The sequence below is a fragment of the Ovis aries genome, chromosome 17 (assembly GCF_016772045.2).
Source record: "Ovis aries strain OAR_USU_Benz2616 breed Rambouillet chromosome 17, ARS-UI_Ramb_v3.0, whole genome shotgun sequence".
Lineage (NCBI taxonomy): Eukaryota > Metazoa > Chordata > Mammalia > Artiodactyla > Bovidae > Ovis > Ovis aries.
In genome coordinates, this window is record NC_056070.1 from 57,063,478 (window position 1) to 57,088,996 (window position 25,519).

A 25,519-nucleotide genomic window follows, 5' to 3' on the forward strand; every position below is an offset into this window, starting at 1 on the left:
TGTCCTATACCCAACTATTGTGGATTATAGCAGATCCTTCAGAAAACAAAAAGTCATTACTTTTTGCCTGTTATACTAAAGATGACCTCATTCAGATATCTGATGGTTGAAATAACCAGTTAGAGAGTTAAATTCTTGGGGGGAGAAAAAGAAACTGGCCAGTCATGGTTATTTATCTATTTTATAATTTAGCCCTTCGGCCACCAACAATATAATGAAGAGTTTTTATTATAATCCTTGGTCCACCTTTCATCACGTTTATTTTATATATGTGTCCAATAAAACACATTTACAGTTTACCTTCATGTTTTTCCCATAATTGGGAATATATTTTTTTATGGTAAAAGTTTAAAAAATTTTTTTGTTTGTTTAAGATACAAGAGAATCAAAACAGGTACTTCCTTTTCTGTGTTTTATGGATTATGTGTCCAAAAAAATTATACTGTTCGGTACGTTTGGACTCTTTGAATGCATTGGAGAATAGACAGCTGAATTCTGTGTTAAGAACAATTCATCCTATATTATATTTGTTATTTTATCAGGCAAAGGTAGCTGCAGCAGATGAAAAGAAGTTCCAGCAACAGATCTTGGCCCAGCAAAAGAAAGACTTGACAACTTTCTTAGAAAGTCAGAAGAAGCAGTATAAGATTTGTAAGGAAAAAATAAAAGAGGTAAGCATACCATTATTTTGCAGTCATCAAGTTGCTATTAGAATGGCTAGACTTAAAATCAGTTCATCTTACATTGTGAACAATATCGTAACCCATTAATGCTCAAACTTTCTAATGTAATCACCTAAAGTGATTATTAAAACAGATTGCTAACCCACTACTAGATGTTCTAATTCAGTGGATCTGGGGTGAAGTTTGAAATGTTCATTCCTAACAAATTCCCACATGATGCTCATGGTGCTTGTCCAGGAACACTTCAGGAACCCTCTAAACCATTCTTGCCTACTTCTGGTTTATTCTCCACATGTCAGCCAGTGATCTTTTCAAACCATAAGTTTCATCATATCACTTCATGATTATAATATTTATTGACTTCTCATTGCTCTTTCATTTGTATTTGCTCATTGATCAAAATACTAGAAGTCCCTACGTGGTCAGCTACCAGCCTCCCTTCTTACCTCACAGCAACTTTCCCTTCACCTCTTACCCATCCCAGCTCAGCTGCTCCTGCCACAGTGGTCACCTTTGGGTCCTCAAGTGTATCTGTCTCTGCCCATCTCCACAGTCTTCGCTCACACTCTTTCTTCCACCAAAGTGCTCTCCCCTTCCCCATCCCCACTCCCAATCCCTTTCCAACCTCCTTGTAAGACTAAGGATTGTTTATTAGGACCATAACTTAAATTTCACTTCCCCAGGAGAACCTTCCCTTGACTGCCTTGACCAAGATAGGTACCTCTGGTGTTATAACACTAATTTTTTATTTATATATATATCTATATATAGATATATGATTATTTGAGCTATTTTACCCTACTAGCCAGTAAGCAGTAAGAGCAAAGACCATATGCCTTTTTCCTTTGTGTCATTACTTCCCTATGCCTGGTACATGTGAAATATTTGATCAGTGAGTGATTGATTCTTTAGTATTTGGTTGAAGACCTCTAGTGGACTTAGAGAGTTCCTCTGAGGAACTGCAGTTTGAACTGGAAGCTCAAGTGACTTCACTTCTCCTTTTACCAGGACTTATAGCTGCATTGCCTGCAGTTCCATAGACATTCCTTCTCATAAGACTTCGGGTTTCTCACTTGTGGGCTACTAGTGTATTAAGGCTTAACAGAAGTCAGATGGGACTTGATTTAGTATATGAAATCAGTCACTTGGGCACATATTCCAAGTTAACAGTATGAGAGTTAGCTAGGTTCCTCTTCAATTTTGTTTTTGCTTTTTTTTAATCAATAACTAAAAGCAAGTGCCTTGGGGTTTGCTCTGCCCAGAAGGGTCACTGGTAATTGTTGGAACTGACAGAATTTCTGTCTGACCTGTACTGCCAGAATGAGAATCATCCCTGACACTGTAAGGTCTGGAAAACCAGGCTATGGAAAGAAATAGCCCAACCAAGAAGGTTTACACGCTCTCCGTTTTCTCTTACTTATTTCTTGATCTGGATTATTATATCCTAATAGATGTTACTAGATCACAGAGATAACCTTGATTTTTCAGTAACAAATTTTGGAATTTTCTCAACTGCAGATAGATTTTTACTTAGAGCTCCATGTGTTTTCTCATGCTCTGGAAGCCATACTTTATGGCTGCAGCCACCATTTTGAGCATCTGTACCAAAGGTATTTGGAGCTTTGTATGAACTCCATCTTTAGAAGATGCTCCCACAGAACAGCGTTCGAGAGTCCCCACTTAGTCCTCAGGCATAGAGCTATTCTGGGTTTGCCATACTCAGATTTATGAGTGCTAAAGACCACAGGCCTAAGCGTACAAGTCCTTCCCATTCTCATGAAGAAAAACAAACCTACACTCAATTTAAGACAGCCTCTATAATAAGACTTTCTCTATGCAAAGCTAGTATTACTCCTTATGAAGTAAAGCTTAGTTCAGACTGTTGACTTCCCTGGTGGTCCAGTAGTTAAGACTTTGCCTTTTAGTGTATGGGGTTCTATCCCTGGTAGAGAAGCTAAGAGCCCACATACCTCTCAGTCAAAAAACCAAAACATTAAAAAAGAAAGAAAGAAAAGAAGCAATATTGTAGCAGATTCAATAAAGACTCTAAAACTGGTCCACATCAAAAAAAAATCTTTAGGAAAAGAAAATGTCATGTATGCTTAAATATTGATATAAAAGGTATCATCCTAAAAAAAAAAAAAGGTATCATCCTTGAGATGACAGAACAATCTCCATTATCCCTACTGTTGATAGATAACTGGGGTCTGGGTAATCCAGAATGATGGATGATCCAGAAATAATTTATTCTTGATTTTGAAATGAATTTTTATAATCATATTTCAGTTTGGATGTGCAATATAGTGGGTAATGCCAAACCTAGTAGTGAAGTCACAGCATCTAGAAATGAGTCCACCAGCCTTCCTGTTGTGATCCCAGCTTACTCCATGATGGAAATAGCTCTTGTTTTTATTGATTCTAATATTTCACTTGAGATTTCACTGGAACAGAAAAATTAAAAGTTGATTTACAAAGACTTCTTAGCTAAGTGCAAAAACAGTCTAAACAGTGTGTGACGTTCACATCACAAAACATAAGTAAAATAGGTGTAAATAAAAGATTTCAACTGAATAGTTAACCAGATATTAAAGGTCCAGCTTGTAGATGTGAATAGTATGAACAAAGGATGCCCAATACTTTCTCTAAAAGTGATCTTCTTACTTTCCCCGTAGACTAACATCTTCTTAACTGTTCTGACTTACTGCTTTCTTCCCTTCACCCATGTGATCTAAAACGATTATGTATTTTGTTCTTTTGGAAATGTAGATGGTTTATTATTTACCCTCTAATACCAAATGAAGAATGCTTTTTCCTAAAATTTAAACTACTGACATTTGCAGCATTACCTCCCGTCTGTGACATCTGCATACTTCTCTCCATCTTGTCACCACCTCCTTTGTCCATGCTATAATTATATCTCATCTGGACTTTGTGATAGCTTCCTAGCTGTCTCCATGGACATGCTCTTGCCTCCTTCATTCTGGTTTCCACATGGCAGCCAGAGTCATCTTTTTTGAAATGCATCTCATTATGACACCCCCACATATATGTAAAATCCATTTCTCCTGTGCTAAGGCTCAGTATCCTTAACTTGACCTGTAAGGCTTCGAGTGGTCCTGCCTACCTATCCAGCTTCATCTCATGTCACACTGTATCACCTGCCCTGACCTTCTCTCAGTTCCTTAACTGCACCATGTTTCAATTAACCTGCCCTAACAGTTTTGCACATACTGTTTCCTCTGCCCAGAGTATTCTTCCCTGTCCTTTTTCACTGGTTAACTCCTACAGATTTTTGAAATTTCAGCTTAGTTGTTACCAAGGTCAAATATTTTTTTATTAAACACTCCTCAAACCAAGTACTTAAACTACACAGTAGTTATCACAGTAATCTCCACTTAATTTCTGTGGTTCTTTGCTTTTTGATTCTAGACTGTAAAGCCCCATGATGGCAGATACTATGTTTGTTTGCTCACCATTGTATCCTTTGCCTTGCACAGCACCTGTTGCATGATAAGATCTCAGCAAGCATATATTGGTTAAATGAGTGAACCCATGATTTCTGAGCATGAGAAGACAGAGACATGAAGGCTAACATGTCTCCCTCTCGATTGATTGAAAAAAAAGGGAGAGGGACATATGGCAGGGGGGAGTGTTTTTTGCAACACCAAGCCTTTCTGACCTTATATTCTCAATTGCTTTCAAAAATAATGTAATCTACACTGCAGTAAGCTATTATAGTTCTTTTTGCCTGATGAGCTTGGCTTTCTTTTTTTTTTTTTTTTTTTTTTTCGGTGTTTGGTTTTGTGAAGGAGATGAATGAGGACCATAGCACACCCAAGAAGGAAAAGCAGGAGCGGATATCTAAGCATAAAGAGAACTTGCAGCACACACAGGCTGAAGAGGAAGCCCACCTTCTCACTCAGCAGAGACTGTACTATGACAAAAACTGTCGTTTCTTCAAGCGGAAAATAATGATCAAGCGGCATGAAGTGGAGCAGCAGAATATTCGGGAGGTATGTATTTTGTCCATAACTATCGTCCTTAACTTATGAAGACTGTAAGCTTTGTGAGTATCATGACTGTGTTTTGTCCATACCTATATAGACTTCAGTGTGACGCCTGACACAAAGCAGATAGACAAAAGTGAAAGGGAATGAGTTTACCATTGATCAGAGAAAGCCTATTTACAGAACAAGGAATCAACTTTTTCCAAATAGAATTTTCTTGAACACCTATTATAAGCCAAATTCATGCAGTGGAGAATCAAAAGAAGTAGAATAGAGAATTTTTGCTTTTAGCCTGTTTGCCAAAGACTTGAGTTTTTGTGACTCTCTGTGAAACACTTATAAGAACAGAATGGTGCTCTACAGTTAAGGTAATTCATTCAGTCATCCAGCACTTACAGAGTGCCTTCTTACTTACTGTGCTGGAGATGCCAGGGCTATTGAAACGCTATCCTCCCTACCTTCAGCTTTCTCTGAAGACGTGAGAAACAGACACGTAACACACTAATCACAGTGTAATATGTTGTCTACCATAGTAGACATAAATTCTGACAGGCGTATAGTCATGAAAGGGCTTGGAAGAGTCCGTGACTGAAGAGGAGTTGTGTGTTCTGGGTGTGTGGATTGGAGTGTTAGATCAGGAACAGTTGGAAGCAGAATGGAGGGCCTAGATTCTTAAGGCAAGGCTTTTAGATTTCAGCCTGAAGTCAGTTGCATGGGTATGAGAGATGTTTTTGTTTTTTTTTTTAATTTATTTATTTTTAATTGAAGGATACTTGCTTTACAGTATTGAGTGAAGTAAGTCAAAATGAGAGAATTTTAAGCAGAGAAATGACAGTGAGAGTTTTTCTTTGTTTTGAAGAATGAATGCCTCAGCATTGAAGATAGCCTAGAGTGGTACAAGGCAAAATACAGTGAGGTCAGTAAGAATGCCTTTTCTCACCTGGAAGAAGCAGTGGGGATATAGATTAGATCTGAGTGACGTTTCTAAAGCAGAACTGACAGTAATTCAAACCAAATGCTGTGAGAATTTCAGAAATAAGAGTCAAAAAATGAATGCAGAGTTTCTAATTTGGAAAATTGGACAAATATGTTATTCTCTGAGATGAGGAATACAGAATGTGAATTGGTTGCAGAGACAAAGTTCAGTAGGAAATCACTGTGACCTGGAATAATACAAGAAGCCCTCAAGGGAGCTAACACATTGGTAAAATTATCAAAGTCAGATTAAAAACCCAGTGTTAGGCTGCAGGAGGGAAACAAGCCCTTCAGGCACATTTAATGAGAATGTGAATTGGTGTAAGCTTTTTGGAGAGCAGTATTCAAATGGGAAGGAAAAGAGCAGACTAAAATTTATTGAACGCGTAATCATGGGCCAGGCTCAGGCTGTTTATCTGTGTTATCTCATCTTATTGGAAGAGGGAGAAACTGAACATTTTTGAGCCAGGCAGTGAGTGATATGGCTAACATTCTGCTTTACAGAGATTAGCCCAGTTTGGTGGTGATGCACAGATTGATTAGAGCGTGCGTGGTCAGTGGGAGCAGTATTACCCCCTGGGGAGTAAAAAGGGAGTTCTTGTGGAGGAGGAGTCTTAGATATTATAGTGACTTGTGGCCCTCTGAAGGGCTACAGTACATAAAAAAATATACAGTACATGTTTGTTATTAGCATTTCAGTGGTGAGGATAATCAGGGAAGGGTGGAGGCTAAAAAGGCCCCTGATGGAAATAATGGGGGGAAAAGGTTGAGAAACATTGAATTTAGAGGGAAGAAACTAGAAGCAAAGAGATCCGGTGGTAGGAATAGGCTATAGACACAGATAGGGTGTTAGCTGGCAAAAGAGAGATGGGTTTGAAACATTTTGAAGTATAAAATAAGCTGGACTTGGGATACAAAAGGATATGAGAAAGAGACGAGGGTACAGGCAAAGTTATTTCTAGGATTTAAGAGCTGGGGAAATGTAGATTTGGGCAGAAACAGGGAAGCTTAGAGAGAGGTATTGGTAAGAAACTGGTTAATTCAATATTACATGTGTTGAGTTTGTTAGAAGGCTAAAAAATTCAAATCAAAAAGTCCAATAGCCAGTTAGAAACAACGTATTTGGGATTCTTTCCATCTGGCAGTTATTATTTTTGTTCTAGTGTCACGTATTTGGAAGAAGTCTGAGATTAAGGGGCAGTTAGTGCCAATAAAAACTATAGAAGACAATTATTCCTCCAAATGATAGAAACTATATTCATTAGTATCAGATTCTAACCAACTGGGTGAAGAATAACTCTACAAGGGTTTATTTCTGAAAAGTCTAGGTTTTCCTTTGTTTAGCCTTATTCTGGAGCCACCTTAGTGAAAATGTTCGGTTTTTTGTCTTCTATTTATAAAAGAACATTGAAAAATGACAAATGCAGAAAAACACTGAGTTGTGAAAGTGCTTGATAATCCCATCCCACCCATTTTCTACCCTGAGATAGTCACCATTAATTTGGCAGATATATTACCAGAGTTTTTTCAGATATGCATGTGTGTGTATATGTATATACAATTTATATTTATATATAACTTTAATCTTACAAAAATAAGATTATGTTAGTACCAGTGGGTTTATTTGATTTGCAAGCAATAGAAACAAACTGACTGACTTAGCATGGAAAGGAATTTATTGGAAGGATATGGGGTAGATGACGGAGCTGAAGACCCAAGCTGGAAAAGATGAAGAATCAAGCTGGGAAAGCAACTTTGTGACCTAGAGGACAGGAGCTAATTGACATTCCTCAAGACACTGCCATTTGGATGTACCTCCTCCAACCATGTTTCATCTTTGTATCATTAAGACTCAAATTCCTAGGAGAGATAGCACTTGATTGGGTAATGTGCTCATTCACTTACTCAGTAGTCTCTCTGATTTCCACATAGGGTGGAGTAGTTTCTGAAACAAAAAGAGGAGCCTGTTAACAAAAAGAAGGGAAAATGGATACTGAACCTACAAAAATATCCAGTTTACCGTTTCATAACTCTTCTACTTTTGTATTATTTTTCATTTACTATCTAAAACATATAACTCTGCTTCATTCTTTTTAATCATCAGTAGTATTTATTTTTTTGGTATGGCTATAGAACAATTTATTTAATTGGGCACATTTCTGGGTATTTTGCTGGAGTTGTGCAATATCACTTTTTACGTGTAAGCAAGTATTTTGTAGGATATAATATTCTCAGAAGGAGAATTTTTAGGTCAGAGTGTATGTACCTGCATTTTTAATAGATATTGTCAAATTGCCCTCTAAGGATTTATAACTCCCACCAAGAAAAACTACTTGTTTTTCTCTACCTTTACCAAAACTGAAAATTAGCAATCCTCCCCTACCCAACACTTTTTTTCTTTTTGGTAGACTAAATTTTTTTTAGCCTGGCCACACAGCATGCAAGATCTTAGTTCCCCAATTAGAGATCAAACCCATGCGCCCTGCAGTGAAAGTGTGGAGTCTTAACCACTGGAACTTCAGGGAAGTCCCCAGCATTCCTTTTTACTAATGAAAACATTTAAAAAGATCACCATAGGCTGAGTTGAGCCTCTTTTATTGTCACTACACGTCAGTGCTCATTGTTTCCTAACCAGTTATACAGGTAAGAACTGAAGCTAAGAAAATATTAAATGTCATAGGCTAACAACATCCCCACTTATATTTTGAATTCTCATTCTTACTCAGTGTCAGTGGGCATTAACATAAAAATTTTTGAGTTAGATCAGATGCTTTTAAAGAAGTCAATAGTATGTCCATTGAAACTTAAATAGAATGCTTGGATTGTGATTAGGGAAGGTTTGTTTGGGGGGTACACCCTAAATCCACATCTCAGAGAAGGTAGGTTCAAATAATGTGTACAGAAATGTGTTTTGTGGCCATGGTGTACTGTCATGGCCATATGCTGTATATATGTTTCACCCCTAAGCTCACATCCAGCCTGGTGTGATGCTCAGTGTATGTGATGTGGGCTGGGATAAAGGGAGCTGCCTGCCTCTCATCTTATACTCCCTGCAAGGCGTATATACATGGAGTGCACAGAATCACCTCTACCATGAAATTTGTTTTTGTATTTTTGCTCAACTAACCTTATTGAATTTATATAAGCTAGAATGTGGCCCTACTATATATATTTAATCATTTGTACAGATTAAGCAACCATTGCATCATGTCTAGCTAGAGCAGAGGGATTCTTCAGAATATTGTATTCCAGACTGAAACAGCATAAAACAGAAAAACGTAAGCCATTCTTTGGGACATTTTTAGTGGAAAATGTTGAAAAGCTAAAAACCTGAGTTTTAGCTTCAATTCTACTTTATAGAAATTATGTAACCTTATGTTAGCCTTTCCATTCCCAAAAGCCTTACTATCATATATAAAAATGGTTAAATCCTAACAGTCTTACCACTGCATAAGGATTGCAGCTAGAATTGAGGAAGGTATATAAAATCACTTTTAATAATTGAGAGCACACTACACATTATTACGTAGGTAACAGCAATGGGCTCATAATAAGCTGAATAATGGTTTATTTCCTATAGTGTAAAATGTTATAGGCAGCTTAACATCTCTGCAACTCAGACATATGAATTAAAGGTAATTTCTATTACAAATGTAATAGAAAAAACCATTTCAGTATTATTTTTCTCTCACCTTTTAAATAGTTTATAGTATCTAGATTTATTATTGTATGCCAGATATTCACTTCTGAATATAGAAAAATAGTAATGGCATGTTTATATATATTCTGAAGCATCTTCTTATGGTCTTTCCTTTCAACTTCACAAGACTGGTAATTCACGATGCATACTATTATCCTCACTTTACACCTGAGAAAACCAAAAAGTAGATTTGAAGTCTTACCAAATGTCATACATAATGAGTCAGAGGAAAAGGTAAAACTGACTCACACCCTGAATTATTTTTCTACTGATACTCAAACTTTAGTATATATCAGAATTACCTGGGTGGCATGTTATCAAGTCCAGGTGATTCTGATGCAGGTATTCCAAGGACAACATCCTGAAGCATTCCATTAAGCAGAGAAACATTTGTTTTCTTCTGAAAGTGCTGTTTGCTTTGTATCTTTTTCCCCCTGTGAATTTCTGAGCTCTGGACAGCTCAGACTCAGTTTGAACTTCTCCATTTAGGAAAATGTGTGAAATGTATAAATGACCAATACTGGGGCTCCTGGTACTCAAAGAGTGAAGATGATAGTGTTCTAGGAATAGAATCTTTACCCATCCAAAAAGCTTTCCCTGGCTTTAGTCTCTGAGAGGCCCTCACCATCCTTTGGTGCCACCTAGGGGCCAGTTGCCTGGAAAATCCCATGGACAGAGGAGCCTGGTAGGCTACAGTCCAGGGGTTCGTGAAGAGTCAGACATGACTGAGCGACTTCACTTTCACTTTTCACTTTCATGCACTGGAGAGGGAAATGGCAACCCACTCCGGTGATCTTGCCTGCAGAATCCCAGGGACGGGAGCCTGGTGGGCTGCCATCTGTGGGGTCGCACAGAGTCGGACACAACTGATGTGACGCAGCAGCAGCAGCAGCAGGGGCCAGTTAGTGATTTTAAAAAGACATTTGATGGTCCAGGTAAGGAAGGAAAATAAAGGAAAAGAAAAACATGGGAGAGGATGTGGGGCGATGCTCTGGAGATGATATTTTATTGTTTGTAACAAATGTAAATGGCATTTATACTCCAGGTATTTCCCCACTAGAAAATAAGCCCATGAGGGGATGTACTTGTTCACTGGACCCTTCTTAGTGCCTAAAACAGTGTCCAACACATAGGAAATGCTCAACAAATATCTGTTGAATAAGTAAATGAATGACTAGCAACTTTGCTCCAGTAACAGATACTGTGCTGTTTAAAGGACTTCTCTTCAAGTGGATGGAAGGCCCAAGCACACGAGATATTTCTCAACCATGCCAGGGCACAAATATTAATGATATCTCTATGAAAATGATCTTGCATTTTCTCTATAGTGGATGCCATTGGAAAAGAGAGGTACCCTATTGTTCTGATATAAAGTTCAGCTCAAGGGCTTTCTCCTTTCCTTGCTCTTCTTAACTAGTAGTGATAACATTCTTTTTGGAAATCTTCTAGCAAATAATCTTCATCTCTTTTGTATCTCTTACCACTTCCAACCTTGCACTTTTGGAAAAAAAAAAAAAACATAAACATAAAATTTATGTCCCTGTATTAATCAAGCTTCTTTTGTTTGCATCTTACTGAAATTTATTTGAGCTGGTTAAAACCAAAACCAGGGTATTTTCTACAGAAAGATAGGAATGTTTCATAAAGCCCAGTAGCAATAATATAGCTGGACCTACAAGGAGAGCTTAGAACCAGTCAGGAACTTGGGTATCAGTATATTTCCTGCCCTTCTTTCTCTGTTTATCATTCTTTTTGCTCTGAAGCTCAGCTTTATCTAATCCTTAGCCCTTGTAGCAGTAGGTGGCTACCACATATGTAATTCTTAATATGCCCCTCAATTCTAACCACACACACAGAGATTCACTGTCCCTGAATCCAAATCCCCAAGAGAGAAGATAGACTGATTCAGTGTGCTGTGAGTTAAGCATATACTTTCATAAGTGTCTATTACATTTCCCTGTTAGGGTGTTAGCAAGTTGGCCACCAAGTCATGGCTTAGTAAATATTTTTGTGTACCCAGAGAACATGTTTCACAGCTTTGATACACTACCATTCAGGAAATATTCTTGAATTGGTGAATAAAAAAGTTTCACCCAACTTCCTCCTTCCTTTTTTTTAAATTCTAGTTTCCTTTCTTTCCCCCTTCAACAAAAGAGAAAGACATGAGTGAAACTGGGAGGAGCAGAATGATTAGCTCTAGAAATGACCAAACAGACTGTAATGGAAAAGATGAATGGGGAGAGATCTCATCTGCTTTTTCCCAGTGAGTGCTATCTCTGAGATTTTGAAAAATAGATAATTGGCCTACTTTCGATACATGCAAAAGCAGGGTATTTCCCCAAAAACTAGGAACATTGCAGACATGATCAGTTTAATAGAGCGATTCTCAACTCTGACTGCATATTAAATCTACCTGTCACTTTTCACTTTCATGCATTGGAGGAGGAAATGGCAACCCACTCCAGTATTCTTGCCTGGAGAATCCCAGGGACGAGGGAGCCTGGTGGGCTGCCATCTATGGAGTCGCACAGAGTCAGACACAACTGAAGTGACTTAGCAGCAGCAGCAGCGGAGAACTCTTAGGGGCTTCCCTGTTGACTCAGTGGTAAAGAATCCACCTGCCAAGCAGATGTGGGTTCAGTCCCTGGGTCAGGAAGATCCCTTGGAGAAGGAAATAGCAACCCACTCCAGTATTCTTGCCTGTGAAATTCTATGGACAGAGAGAGGAGCCTGGCAGGCTACAGTCCGTGGGGTCACAAAGTGTTGGACACAACTTAGCAACTAAACAGTAGCAGAGAACTCTTAAAACTATCAATGTCAGGGTCACACTCCACTTGGTTTTCAGAATTTCAGGTTATGAGACTCAGGCATCTTTTGGTTTAAAAGCTTCCTCACATAATATAAATGGGCAGCCAGCCAGCCTAACTAAATAAACATTTATTTAGACCTATGCATAACACATCACCTAATTAAGGCTCTCCGCAGCTCTGTGAGGTAAGAAGGGGTCAGGCAGAATTAATCCCATTTTACAGGTAGAGTAGTTGTGGTGGCTCTGAAGATGCCCAAGTTGTAAGTGGTGGAACCACATACAGAATCTCAGTCTCCAGGGATTGTTCATCTAGTCTTATTAAGTCATGCTGCCAAACACTAATGGGCAATTAAGAGACAGTTAATAGTGCTGTTCCTTGCCATCCCTTACTGATTGGTGACTTTCCTCCAGTTCATCTCCATTCATCTCTCTCCATGTACTTTTTGTTGCTAAATGCAGGAACTAAATAAAAAGAGGACACAGAAGGAGATGGAGCATGCCATGCTGATCCGGCACGATGAGTCCACCCGAGAGCTTGAGTACAGGCAGCTGCACACGTTACAGAAACTCCGCATGGATCTGATCCGGCTACAGCACCAGACTGAACTGGAAAACCAGCTGGAGTACAATAAGAGGCGAGAGAGGGAACTGCACAGAAAGCATGTCATGGAACTTCGGCAACAGCCAAAAAACTTAAAGGTGAGAAGAAATTCCCTGGTTTGTGTTCCAAAACACAGTTAGGCTATATCAGTGGTTCCTGCACATGGATGACTGTCAGAGTCACCTGGGCAACTCCATAAAATTGCACTTTTCAGGGCCCCTCGGCTACTGAATCAGAAGCACAAGAGTCTGGGTATAACAGACTCCTAAAGGGATGTTTCTGGGCCATGTGATACCTCCATTTTTTCTTTGTATCCATTATATACAACCTCTTTGACCCCCTTCATGACATTCTCTCTTTAAAATTATAACACATAAAATAACAGCAGTCCGTGGTTCTTATCCCAGGAAATGAGAAAGTTACCTGACAAAATATAGCAGATAAATTTTATCAGTAAATGCCAGTCATATTATTGGTGTTAGTTACCTTGAGTGCTACTCTATTGAGAAAGGCTCTAAGGCCATATCCACACTTAGTAATAAAGAGTATAATTTATTAGTAACATCTGTCCCTGGCAGGGAATCAGCAGTGACATACCAAGCATTTATTTTACCTACATTAGAAATATGGAGCTCCTTTAGCCCTCACTACCTCCAGAGAATTTTAGCCGACTGCTCATTAACAAGCTATGTGAACTAAGCCATTGCTATATGTCAAGGAAGTCATTGTCAGTATTTTCAAAGATACAAGGTCAGCCTCAACCACACTGGCCATGCTTCTCTCTAGCCAGATGCTAACTTGTCTAATTAGTGATCCTTGTCTTCCAAATTCCTCCACATGTTCATGAAGTGTACATGTGACTGTCAAGCAACGTAATGGAATGCCTTTTGGACTTACAATTAAAAACCCCACCTTATCTTTGCCAAAATGCGTATTTGATGTTGCTATATGCAAGTAGTGGGAATGGGTTGTGGTGTGAAGTGTAATCCAGTGTTGTCCTTTATTGATTTGTCAAGGAGACACAGAGCAGTGAGAGATGACTTATATGTTGCCATCCTCTTTCTTACTTGGAAATGGGGAAAAACAATTAAAAAGAGGTGAGGCAACAAGCAATAGAAGACACTGAAATTTTTGATTAGGAAACCACTGAAATAATGAACAAGCTTTTAACAAACCAAGCTTCACAGTATTCCACAATCTTCTTCGAGTTGTGATTTTGTAAATATTCAGTTTTTAAATCTATTTGTAAATTCAAAACAACTTTTATTCAGACAATAAAACCAAAAGTATTGGTAGAGTTAACTCCTGTCTGTGACTTATATATTATTTTCATTATCATTGGCTAGTAGTATCGGTCACTGCACCAAAAGACAGTTGGTCCCAGAACCTATACTGTTGGATGAGAATGGAAGACTTTCTGTGTTTACTGATGTGGCTTTCTTTTCCTGTCACTTTTTCTATACAGGCCATGGAAATGCAAATTAAAAAACAGTTTCAGGACACTTGCAAAGTACAGACCAAACAGTATAAAGCACTCAAAAATCACCAGTTGGAAGTTACTCCAAAGAATGAGCACAAAACAATCTTAAAGACACTGAAAGATGAGCAGACAAGAAAACTTGCCATTTTGGCAGAGCAGTATGAACAGAGTATAAATGAAATGATGGCCTCTCAAGCGGTAAGTGGTTTAGGTTCAGTGCCACAGCTTCAAGAGCTTTAGGAATCAAGAAAATTCAAGATCCAGCCTTTTGGTCCCAGGATGTTTCTTGTGCACATTTAAGATATTGGTATTTTCCACCCAAAGAACTGAAGGAAATGACGACGCTGAATAAAGCCAAGCCAGTGCGGATACTTGCTGGAGTGTGTTTTAAGAGATGGAATTCAAGGAATAATGCACTAAATGAGACCTGTGGCACATAGGTTCTTTGAGGGCACAGTGCAATAGATACCTCATGTAATAATATCATAATTTCATTCACCAAAGATTTCACAGCTAATGTCAGGCACAAATGAATGAGACACACAGACACATTCATTTGGTAAAATCTTATTAAGCACCTATGCTCAGCACTCTGCTGGGCTCAGAGATAAGAGTGATGAACTAGAGAGATGATAGTGGTCCCTGTCCTCACACATCTGTCAGTCAAGTAAGAGGGTCAGATAATTAAGCAATGAAAATAAAACATAAAAGTGCTTTGAACTGGGAGGTGCCAGGATCTATGGGAGGGTAAGTAGGAACAACTAATCTGGTCTAGGAAAAGCGTCTCATCAGGAGCCAAGAAGCATGAAGGAATTTATTGATGCAAAGAGGTTACATGGAAAAGGGCCTACATAGACAGAGGCTCAAAGATAGAAAGTGTGCATTTGGGGAGTGAAAGAACTTTGGTATGAGCCCAAAAGTTCAAGGAGGAGGATTGTGGGAGCCCAAAATGGAGAAATCGTAACTTAGATCTTAGTGAACCAGGAATGGGAATTTGCCCAGTAATTCAGTGAAGGTTTCACAAGGAGATGACTCTTAAAAGAGTAATAGTTGGTCAAATGAGCAGAAATGGAAAAATTACTCCTGGCAGACAATACAGTATATGTAAAGATTCCAGGGCCTGAAAGAGGATGGTGCATTTGAGAAACGATGAGTAGTTGGTGGTAGGAGGATGACAGGCAGCTGGTGGATAGCCAGGGGTCAGAGCCTCAAAAGCCAGGAGTGTGGACATTCTATCAACAATGGAGAGCTGCTAAAAGGACTTGCCCAGTGGTCCAGTGGTTAAGATTCCACTTCCACTGCAGGGGGCATGGTTAGGGGACCAAGATCCTACATGCGTGCAGTGTGGCCAAATGAGAGAGAGAGCTACTGAAACCTATCTAAAGAAGGAAAGTGACAGGATCCAATGTGGGCTGTAGAAAGATACTGGCCGTAAATGTGGCAAATGCCAGTAATGAGACCTGTTAGAAAGCTATTGTAATAGTCCAGGGGGAAAAATCGGAGCCCTGAACTAAGAACATGATAATGGAGATACTGAGGAGGGAGAGGAGGATTTGAGAAATATTTAGGAGGTAGAATAGAGAGAACTTAGGGACCAATTTGAGAGGTAGGTTTGATAATAGCGGAACTGGTCATAATTTTACCAAGAGAGTCAGAAGGAGAAATGAGTTTGGGTGCCTTGAAGATACTTGACCTGTTAACTGAGCTCTGTGGGTATCTAGGTGGAAAGGTGCAGAGATGGGAATCTTCAGTTCAAAAGGGTGTCAGGATTAACATTAAAAAGTTAATCATTGTTGACTTCCCTGGTGGTCCAGCGGTTAAGATTCCGCATTTCAAATGCAGGGGGCTCAGGTTTGATCCCTGGTTGAGTTTGATACCTAGGCGAGGAACTAAGATGCCACATGCCATGCATCAGGGCCAAAAAGATTTTTAATCTAAAGTTTTTTAAATTTAAAAGACTTCCCTGGCCATCCAGTGGATAAGACTGTGCTTCTGAGGCAGGGGGCACAGGTTCAGTTCCTGATTGAGGAACTAAAATCGCTGATGCCATGAGACACAGCTTAAAAAAAAGAGTCATTATTATATGGAGGCAGTTGTAGCAGTTGGGAATACCTGAGACCTCCAAGGGATAGAAGATTGTGTTTAAAGAGGAAGAGGACTCAGAACAGAGTAGTGGGCACCAACATTTGAGGGCAAAGTAGAAGTTAGACCAAAGAAGACGAATAACCAGAATTGTGGAAGGGGAACCAAAAGGAGTGTCACAGAAGCCAGAACAAAGGTTTCTAGTTGATGAATTCAAATGTTTCAGAGAGACCAGGTGGACCCAGCAGTGGTTTTGTCCATTGCTTGTCACAGACAGTGGAGTGCTGGAAATGGGAAAAAAGGGAATATAGAATGAGATAAAAACTGTGAGACTGCTCTTCCCAGATTGTTGTCAGTGAAGGAAAGGCAAAACAGAGCTCTAGCTAAAGGAAGAAACAGTTAAAGGGGGACTTCTGTTAATTGGAAAGGCTTAAACATGTCCTTAGTTGAGGATAGAAACCAGTGTAATTCATTCATCCATTCATCTAATAAGTAGTTATTGAATGCTTCTGCTGTGCCCCTGACATCCAGAAATAATGTGGTGAAAAAAACAGGTTGATAATGTCCTCATGGAATTAATGAAAGAGTGAAGAAAACAGATGTTGGAAAAGTCTACATGTAACAGCAGAACAAGTGCAGTGTGCCCACAGAGCGAAGCTAGTCTAGAGAGTCAGGAAAGGGCTCTCAGACAAAATGATTATTTAAGCTGAGGGGTAGGGAGCACATTCTAGGCAAAAGAAACTATTATACATTTGTAAAGATGGGAAAGACAGTGTCACTTTTAAAAAACTCAAAGTCCATTGTATTTGGAATATAGAGAACTAGGAGGCAACTAACACAAGAATAAGACTAGATCATGTATAGGCTGGTAAGCTTTCTTAAGAATTTTGATCTTATCCTAAAAGCATTGGGAAGCCATTAAAGAGCATTAAGGAGGAGACATGTCAGATTTACATTTTTAAATGATAACTTAGGTGAAATGTGGAGAATGGCTTGGGAGATAGCGAGTGCAGGTATAAGGAGAGCATGTATAAAGTTGCTGCCTGTAACTGGGTGTGAAGGAATGGTGGCCAGACTAGAGAGGGAACAGGATGAAGCAGAAAGTGACTCAGTTTGAGAGCGAGGCAGGAGGTGGAACTAGAAGCATTTAGTAACAGATTGAATGTGGAGAGTGAGATATTAAGAATGACACCCAGTCTCTGGTTTGAATAAAACAGTAGATGATGATACCATTTATCTATATGGTCAAAAAAAGAATCAGAAATTGGAAAAGTGGGAAGGAAACAATGATTGAAGTGAAGTCACTCAGTCATATCCAACTCTTTGCAACCCTGTGGACTGTAGCCTACCAGGCTCCTCAATCCATGGAATTCTCCAGGCAGGAATACTGGAGTGGATTGCCATTTCCTTCTCTAGGGGATCTTCCCGACCTAGGGATTGAACCTGGGTCTCTCACGTTACAGGCAGACGCTTTACCATTTGAGCCGAAACAATGATTAGTTAGTATCATTAGGTTGGTGCAAAAGTAATTACAGTTTCAGACCCTAAATTTTAAATCATTATAACAAGGCTCAAACATATCTTTATTAATCAAAATAGGAACCATTATAATCAACACATTTTTACCAATAAGAAATAAGTTTGTTTATTCTTGTAGCATAAAAATCTGTGCTTCAGAATTCAGCAAACTTTTGGAAAGCATTTTCTGCCGCCCCCTGGTTATGGAAGCATTTTCCCTACAAAAAGTTGTCTAGGTGCTTGAAGAAGTAGAAGTTGGTTGGCGAGAGGTCAGGTGAATATGGCAGATGAAGCAAAACTTCGTAGCCCAGTTCATTGAACTTTTGAAGCATTGGTTGTGCAACATGCACTTGAGCGTTGTTGTGGAGAAGAATTGGACCCTTTCTATTGACCGATGCTGGCTGCAGGAGTTGCAGTTTTTGGTGCATCTCATCAGTTTGCTGAGCATACTTCTCAGATGTAATGGTTTCACCGGGATTCAGAAAGCTGTAGTGGATCAAGTGACAGCAGACCACCAAACACTCACTTTGACCTTTTTTGGTACAAGTTTGGCTTTGAGAAGTGCTATCGCTTCTCAGTCCATCCACTGACCTGGTCATCACTGGTTGTCGTATAAAATCCACTTTTCATTGCACATCTCAATTCAATCAAGAAATGTCATCGCTTGCACAGAATAAGAGAAGATGTCACTTCAAAACAATGATTTTTTTTTTAATTTTTGGTCAGCTCACGAGGCACCCATTTACCAAGTTTTTTCACCTTTCCAATTTGCTTTAAATGCTGAACGACCATAGAACAGTCAACACTGAGTTCTTGGGCAACTTCTCCTGTGCTTATAAGATCAGCTTTTATGATCCTCTCAGTTGGTCATCATCAACTTCTGATGGCTGGCCTCTGTGCTTCTCATCTTCAAGCCTCTTGTTTACTTTGCAAAACTTCTTGAGTGACCACTGCACTGTATGTTCATTAGCAGTTCCTGGGCCAAATACGTTGTTGATGTTGTGAGTTGTCTCCACTGTTTTATGACCTATTTTACACTCAAATAAGAAAATCACTTGAATTTGCTTTTTGTCTAACATCATTTCCATAGTCCAAAGTACATATAAAATAAACAGTAAGTAATAATTCATTAGCAAAAACCATAAATCAAGAAATGTGAATTAAAATGTATTACATAACCACATTTATTTAAGAATGTATTTCAATATCAAATGCAATGCAAAACCACAGTTACTTTTGCACCAACGTAATAGTCATGTTGAGGGACTTCCCTGGCAGTCCAGTAGTTAAGACTCTGCACATCCACTGCAGAGGGCGAGGGTTCGATCCCTGGTCAGGGAACTAAGATCCTGCATGCTGCATAGTGCAACCAGAAAAATACATACACACACACGTGTGTGTGTGTGTGTGTGTGTGTGTGTGTGTATTAGTCATGTTGAGCTTGAAGGCCTGGGAACCATCCAAATGAAGATATCTCGTATAGTGTGGATAAGCTAGCCTGGATCTCAGAAACGAAGTCTGAAATAGAGGTGTGGTTATGGGAATCATTTGCAGAAAGATGGTAACTGAAACCTTTGAGATAGATAAGACTCCTTAGGAAGGGAGGTTAGAGGAAGAAGACTGACAAAGCCCTAAGGAGCACCCACATTTAATGACCCAGTGAGGGGTAGAGAATAACTGGAAGAGGAGAGGAAGGGAGGAAAAACCAAGAGAGTGCGGTGTCTCAGAAGACAGGATAGAATCCAGGAAGGAAGGGGCAGCCCACAGTATCAAATGTTGCTGGGAGGACAGGTAAGATAAGCACCCCTTCAGGATGGTCAGAGATGAGATGTAAGATCAGGGCAAGGAGTGCATATAGGGGTTAAAGGTAAGAAGGAGAGAATTAGCAGTGGGGACATAAAGATTGGTGGAATTCCAATAAAGATTGGGTTTTGTTCCTATTTGTAATTCTCAGCATCTGCTATAATGCCTAGCATCCAACAAGTGCTCAATGGATGTTTGCTACATAAGATGAGAGAGAACAGGGTCAGGAATATAGGTTCATGATTGCCTTTGAATAAAAGAAGAGAAATAACCCTTCCTTCTGTGGCAGGGAGGAGATAAAAGTATAGATGATAATTACAGCTTCCTTTACTACCCACTTACCATGTGCCAGGGACTGTTGTAAGTATTTTGTGTTATCTAATTTTTGTGAATCCCCTCTAACCTTTGAAGTAGTTACTTTTTTTAAACCCTGATTTACCTGTGAAGAAACTGAGGTTTATTGAAGTTGTTACTTGCTTAGGGTAAAGATTAACAAGCTTTCTGTAAAGGGGCAGATGGTAAATGTTTTAGGCTTTTGTGGACCAGAGTCTCTGTCACAACTACTCAACTCTGCTATTGTCATACAAAAGCAGTCATAGATAGTCCAGCCATGAATGAGTGTGTCTGTTCCAGGAAAACTTCATTTACAGAAATAGGCAGCAAGCCAAATTTGCCCTTTGGGCCATAGTGTACCCACTCTTGACTTAGAGGGTCATTTACTGGTAAGTAGCTAATTAGTGGTGGAACTGCGATTTGAACCCGTTTGTGGGGACCCTGTAAACCTGTATGCCTGGCCACTACTACATTATGCTGCTTCTGTGACATCCCTTTCTTGAATTTAACCCAGTAGAGGGAACAGACCTGATATTTACCTATACTTTCATAAAACTTCTTAATGGATTTGGTATGTGCAACTTTAAATACTGGAATATCCTCTGATTTCTAGACTGACACGTTTTTAGAGTCAGAGCTGGTTAAGAGTAACATAGTTACTGACATTAATAATGGAATGCCAGAAATAAAAGAAGACAGGTGATTCAGTGGTCTGAATTGTCCAGAGAATGAGCCTCTGGCCAGTACTCATGACAGTTAGCCAAACCAGGTAGAAAACAATAGACTTCATTCCCTTTATTGGTAAGAAGCCTCCCATATCAAGAGGGAATCAAGAACAACCTCATTGGGAGCCATAAACCCTTTTGGCTTTACCTGAGCTTGTTGCTGCTACAGAGTGACCATTCTTTGTGTCTAGTATCTCTTCTCCCTTCACTTGTGATTGGGAAAATGAGAAGAGTGGCATCCTCTAGTGGGTTTGAGTGAAAATTGGTTAGGATTAATTATTAGAAAGTACTTTGGAAATATAACTCCATTATTTATTTTGTGTTCCTTTGATAGAGTACACTTCTCCAAAAGTACAAAAGAAGACACTATAAAAATAGCTTTATAAAACTATTCTAATAACATTTCAAAAAGCCATAACTCAGTCAAGAGATTAAGAAATGTTGTTACTTGTCATAAATTGTACAAAATAGGGAAGGCCGTTTAAGGTAGAAAGTAAATATCTTGGCTAAGCAGTCTGTATGGAAACATGCCAATATACTCAGGGTAGACAGAACTGTCTAATTCAAGGGTTCTAATCTTATAGTTCCCAGCTGAACTGAGGGCCTGCTAAATCTAGACCAAACTAAACCTGGTGGGGCAGGAGGGCCATCATCCCTAAACACAGTCCTGCTAATGGCCCTAAATTTTTGACTGTACTTATTGAAAGGCTGGCATTTCTGCTGCTTGCCTTGGCCCATTCCCCACACAGGATCAGTATCCTGGTGAATAAATAATACAAAGTATGGGTGCTGCAGGGAGCAAGGGAAACTTTATCTAGATTTCACTACTTCGAACTAGAATATGCCCCTTAAGATTATCCAGGCTACCTTCTATGGGGAAGAGATTTTTGAACGACTTGAGTTTTCGATGGCTGGCCAGCAGGATAAAGTATAGCCAGCATTATAGGGACCAACTTTACTTGCTAGAACATAATGGTACTGTGGTATACTCCTCAAATGTTATGGAGATTGGGCTCTTTTTTCTTCTTCTTATTCTTAGAGCTAAGGATATCTAAATGTATGATGGTTTGGGGCTTAAAGATATCTAAATATGGAAATGGTTAGTCAAAATAATGATAGCAGCTGATGTTTACTGATCCTTTGGTAGACATCAAGAACTATGCCTAGAATTTTATATGAATTTTTTCATTTACTCCTCATACAAATCTTAGAAAGCAAGAAATATTATTGTTACTTGCTTGCGATGGAAAAAAAAGAGAGAGAGAGACTTGGAGAAATTAAGTAACTTACTAAGGTGACACACCTCGGTGAATAGTGAGGCTGGAATTCTAGCTCAGGAGTCTGCCTCTGAAAGCCGATAGGCTTAATCTCTGGAGTGTGGCGCTTTCCTGGCTAGTGTAGTTTTAAGAAAGCCAGATTTCCTTAAGAAAAGAATGTTTTTGCTTTCTTAAGAATGTTTTTTTTTTAAAGGAAGTGTTTTTAGAACTTGTAGCCCATCAGGCCAAATGTGCTATCTTTGATTTGTAACTCTGAATGTAGCCAGGGCATCTGTTTTCCTGAGGGGCCCAATTCAGTCCAGACAAGGAAGCATCCTCGCGTAGTCACCATGCACTGTAAGCTAGGAGCCAATCACAGTATGTGTCTTCTGTGCCCACAGTTACGGCTAGATGAGGCTCAAGAAGCAGAATGCCAGGCCTTGAGGCTACAGCTCCAGCAGGAAATGGAGCTACTCAATGCCTACCAGAGCAAAATCAAGATGCAAACAGAGGCACAACATGAACGTGAGCTCCAGAAGCTAGAGCAGAGGGTGTCTCTGCGCAGAGCACATCTTGAACAGAAGGTATGAGCTTGTTGCCAAGGGGTCCTGTACCACTGGATGGAGGTTGGGCGTGACCCTTGTTTGTGTAACCGGGGGTTAACAAGGTGCTGCTCCCTATGCACCTGCTTTGACCCTCATAGTGCCTGAGAGGTAGGCACAGTCCCCATTCCACAGGCAGGACGCTAAGGCTCAAAAGGCTTAGATTACATGTGTAAATCTGATCCCACAGCCTGAATTCTGTCTATTACTCTGCTCAGAAACCCTCCACCTTCACAGTCTGAGGGCTGACACAGGTAACTAGGTAGCTGATTTGACATATGAAAGGTACTATAAGTTGATAGCATGGCCGCTGAATGGCCCAAAGAAGCCAAATGCAGATCTGGTTTTTGTTCTCAGCTGTTTCTAAACCAAAAGAAAGCACCAGCAGAGCTGTTAAAAAAAATCAAAATGAAGAGAGACTGATATTGCTATACTTAATGTTATCAGATTTTTAAATATTTATTGCTTTTAGATGTTACAAGGAATATGAAGTAGAAAAGATGCCATAAAGCATCTCAAAGCCATTAAGTGTGTATTTGCTTAACTAGTTATTTGGGGTTTCTTCTGGTAGTTCCCAGAGGTCAACGAGAAAGACTATTTTCCCAGCTCCTGATCTAGAACTAAATTGCTAATGACCCAGGGGGCTTTTGACTCTCTCTGGGAAAGCTACATAATCTAATTGTGCTTGAGTGTCTTTTAGCTTCTCCTGAACCATCTCCTGCTGAGACAGGACACTGACCTAAATCAGCCCAGCTGCTTGACTTGCTAGCAGGGCAGTGCCAGCCCCAGGTGGCCCCAGACATTTTTATTCTTGTGAGCAACTTTTAAATATGATGGATGAGACACACAGCATCAATCACAGGACTCTCCCAGCCTGCCCCAGACTAGTTTAATGCTTGGTTCCCATGTGTTTGTGTGTCATCTGTGTGCATCTCTGTGTATATGTATGCTGTTAGGGGCTCCTTTCCATTAAGAACTGCTCATTGTGCTTATTTCAGATTGAAGAAGAGCTGGCTGCCCTTCAGAAGGAACGCAGCGAGAGAATAAAGTACCTATTGGAAAGGCAAGAGCGAGAGATTGAAACTTTTGACATGGAGAGCCTCAGAATGGGATTTGGGAATTTGGTTACATTAGATTTTCCTAAGGAGGACTATAGATGAGATTAAATTTTTTTGCCATTTACAAAAAAAAAAAAAAGAAAACAGAAAAAAATTCAGACCCTACAAAACCACATTCCCCATTTTAACGGGCGTTGCTCTCACTCTCTCTCTCTCTTACTCTTACTGACATCGTGTCGGACTAGTGCCTGTTTATTCTTACTCCATCAGGGGCCCCCTTCCTCCCCCCGTGTCAACTTTCAGTGCTGGCCAGAACTTGGCCATCTCTTCTATTCATAGTACACGTCACAGTATTGATGTGATTCAAAATGTTTCAGTGAAAACTTTGGAGACAGTTTTAACAAAACCAATAAACCAACAACAACAAAAAAAAGTGGATGTATATTGCTTTAAGCAATCACTCATTACCACCAATCTGTGAAAGTAAAGCAAAAAATAATAATAATAATAATAAATGCCAAGGGGGAGAGAGACACAATATCCGCAGCCTTACACCTTAACTAGCTGCTGCATTATTTTATTTTATTTTATTTTTTGGTATTTATTCATCAGGAATTAAAAAAAAAACAAAGTTTTATTAAAGATTGAAAATTTGATACATTTTACAGAAACTAATTGTGATGTACATATCAGTGGTGACATATTATTACTTTTTTGGGGAATGGGGTGGGTGGGTGGGGTGAAGAGATCTTGTGATTTTTAAGAACCTGCTGGCAAGAGTTTAACTTGTCTTCAGCATATTCTGATTGTATCATAATCATTTTCTGCTGTTGCAGAGGATGTGAATACACTTAAGGAGCTCACAGAATCCCAGTAGCACAAATTGGGCTTTGGCAAATCGTGTATTTTGTGTATAGAAGGAATTTAAGGAGAGGTATTACTTATTTTCATATTGTATTTTAACTGTTTCTCTGATCAAATTTTTTTACTTCCTCCTCTAGTCCTCCCCACCTCCCTCCTTTTCCAATTCAGTATTTGGAGTTCAACACTGTCTCTCAATCAGATCATCTTGATCTTTTTTCTTTATTTCCCTACCCCTCCCTAAATCCCATATCTTGGTCATAAATATTGCATTATTCACACTTTCAAACTGTGTATTTTCTTACAATAAAAAATGATGGAAAAAAAAAAGGCTTTACTTCTTTTGCATGCACTTTAAAAAAAAAAAAATTTTTCAGGTTCCAAGGAAGAGCATGATAACTGTCAGAGCTTTTAATTATATTTGTAAATAAAAGTGTTCATCACATTGCCTTGCTGTGTTCTTGTAGCAGGAAGTTTCCTTTCTAGATTCGTCAGTTCCTAATGCAGGAGAGCCGCCCTCCAGAAACCATTCTCCATGGCCCTCAGGAAGTGCCATTCAAGATTTTCAGGTAAAGCTGTGTCTTCAAGTTCTTCTACAGAGCTGAAGATGGTGTCACACTGTCTGAAGTTGTCAGTTCACCTTTTTACTCTTAAGAATAGAAGGTGGCACATGTCACACACACGCACACACGCGCACACACACATGCGCGCGCACACACACACACACACACTGTGCCAGTCGTAGGAGAATGTATTGCTGAGAGAAGTTCAGTTCAGTCGCCCAGTCATGCGACCCCATGGACTGCAGCATGCCAGGCTTCCCTGTCCATCACCAACTCCTGTAGCTTGCTCAAACTCATATCCATTGAGTCAGTGATGCCATCCAACCATCTCATTCTCTGTCATTCCCTTCTTCTCCCACCTTCAGTCTGTCCCAGCATCAGGGTCTTTTCAAATGAGTCAGTTCTTCGTATCAGGTGGCCAAAGTATTGGAGTTTCCGCTTCAGCATCAGTCCTTCCAGTGAA

At 39.5% G+C, this 25,519-nt stretch overlaps 1 protein-coding gene across 13 annotated transcripts in view; it reads left to right on the forward strand.

The window, feature by feature from the left end:
* Positions 1-24,938, forward strand: part of TAOK3 (TAO kinase 3) — a 185,680-nt gene extending 160,742 nt beyond the window's left edge. For all 13 annotated transcript variants that reach the window (XM_027956529.3, XM_060400770.1, XM_060400766.1 and 10 more), the window contains 6 exons: positions 543-671; positions 4,493-4,696; positions 12,634-12,873; positions 14,241-14,453; positions 22,374-22,556; positions 23,573-24,938. In XM_027956529.3, coding sequence (XP_027812330.1) covers positions 543-671; positions 4,493-4,696; positions 12,634-12,873; positions 14,241-14,453; positions 22,374-22,556; positions 23,573-23,734 — 1,131 coding nt within the window. In that variant the 3' untranslated portion in view covers positions 23,735-24,938. The remainder of the gene's footprint in view (positions 1-542; positions 672-4,492; positions 4,697-12,633; positions 12,874-14,240; positions 14,454-22,373; positions 22,557-23,572) is intronic.
* Positions 24,939-25,519: the final 581 nt, after the last annotated feature.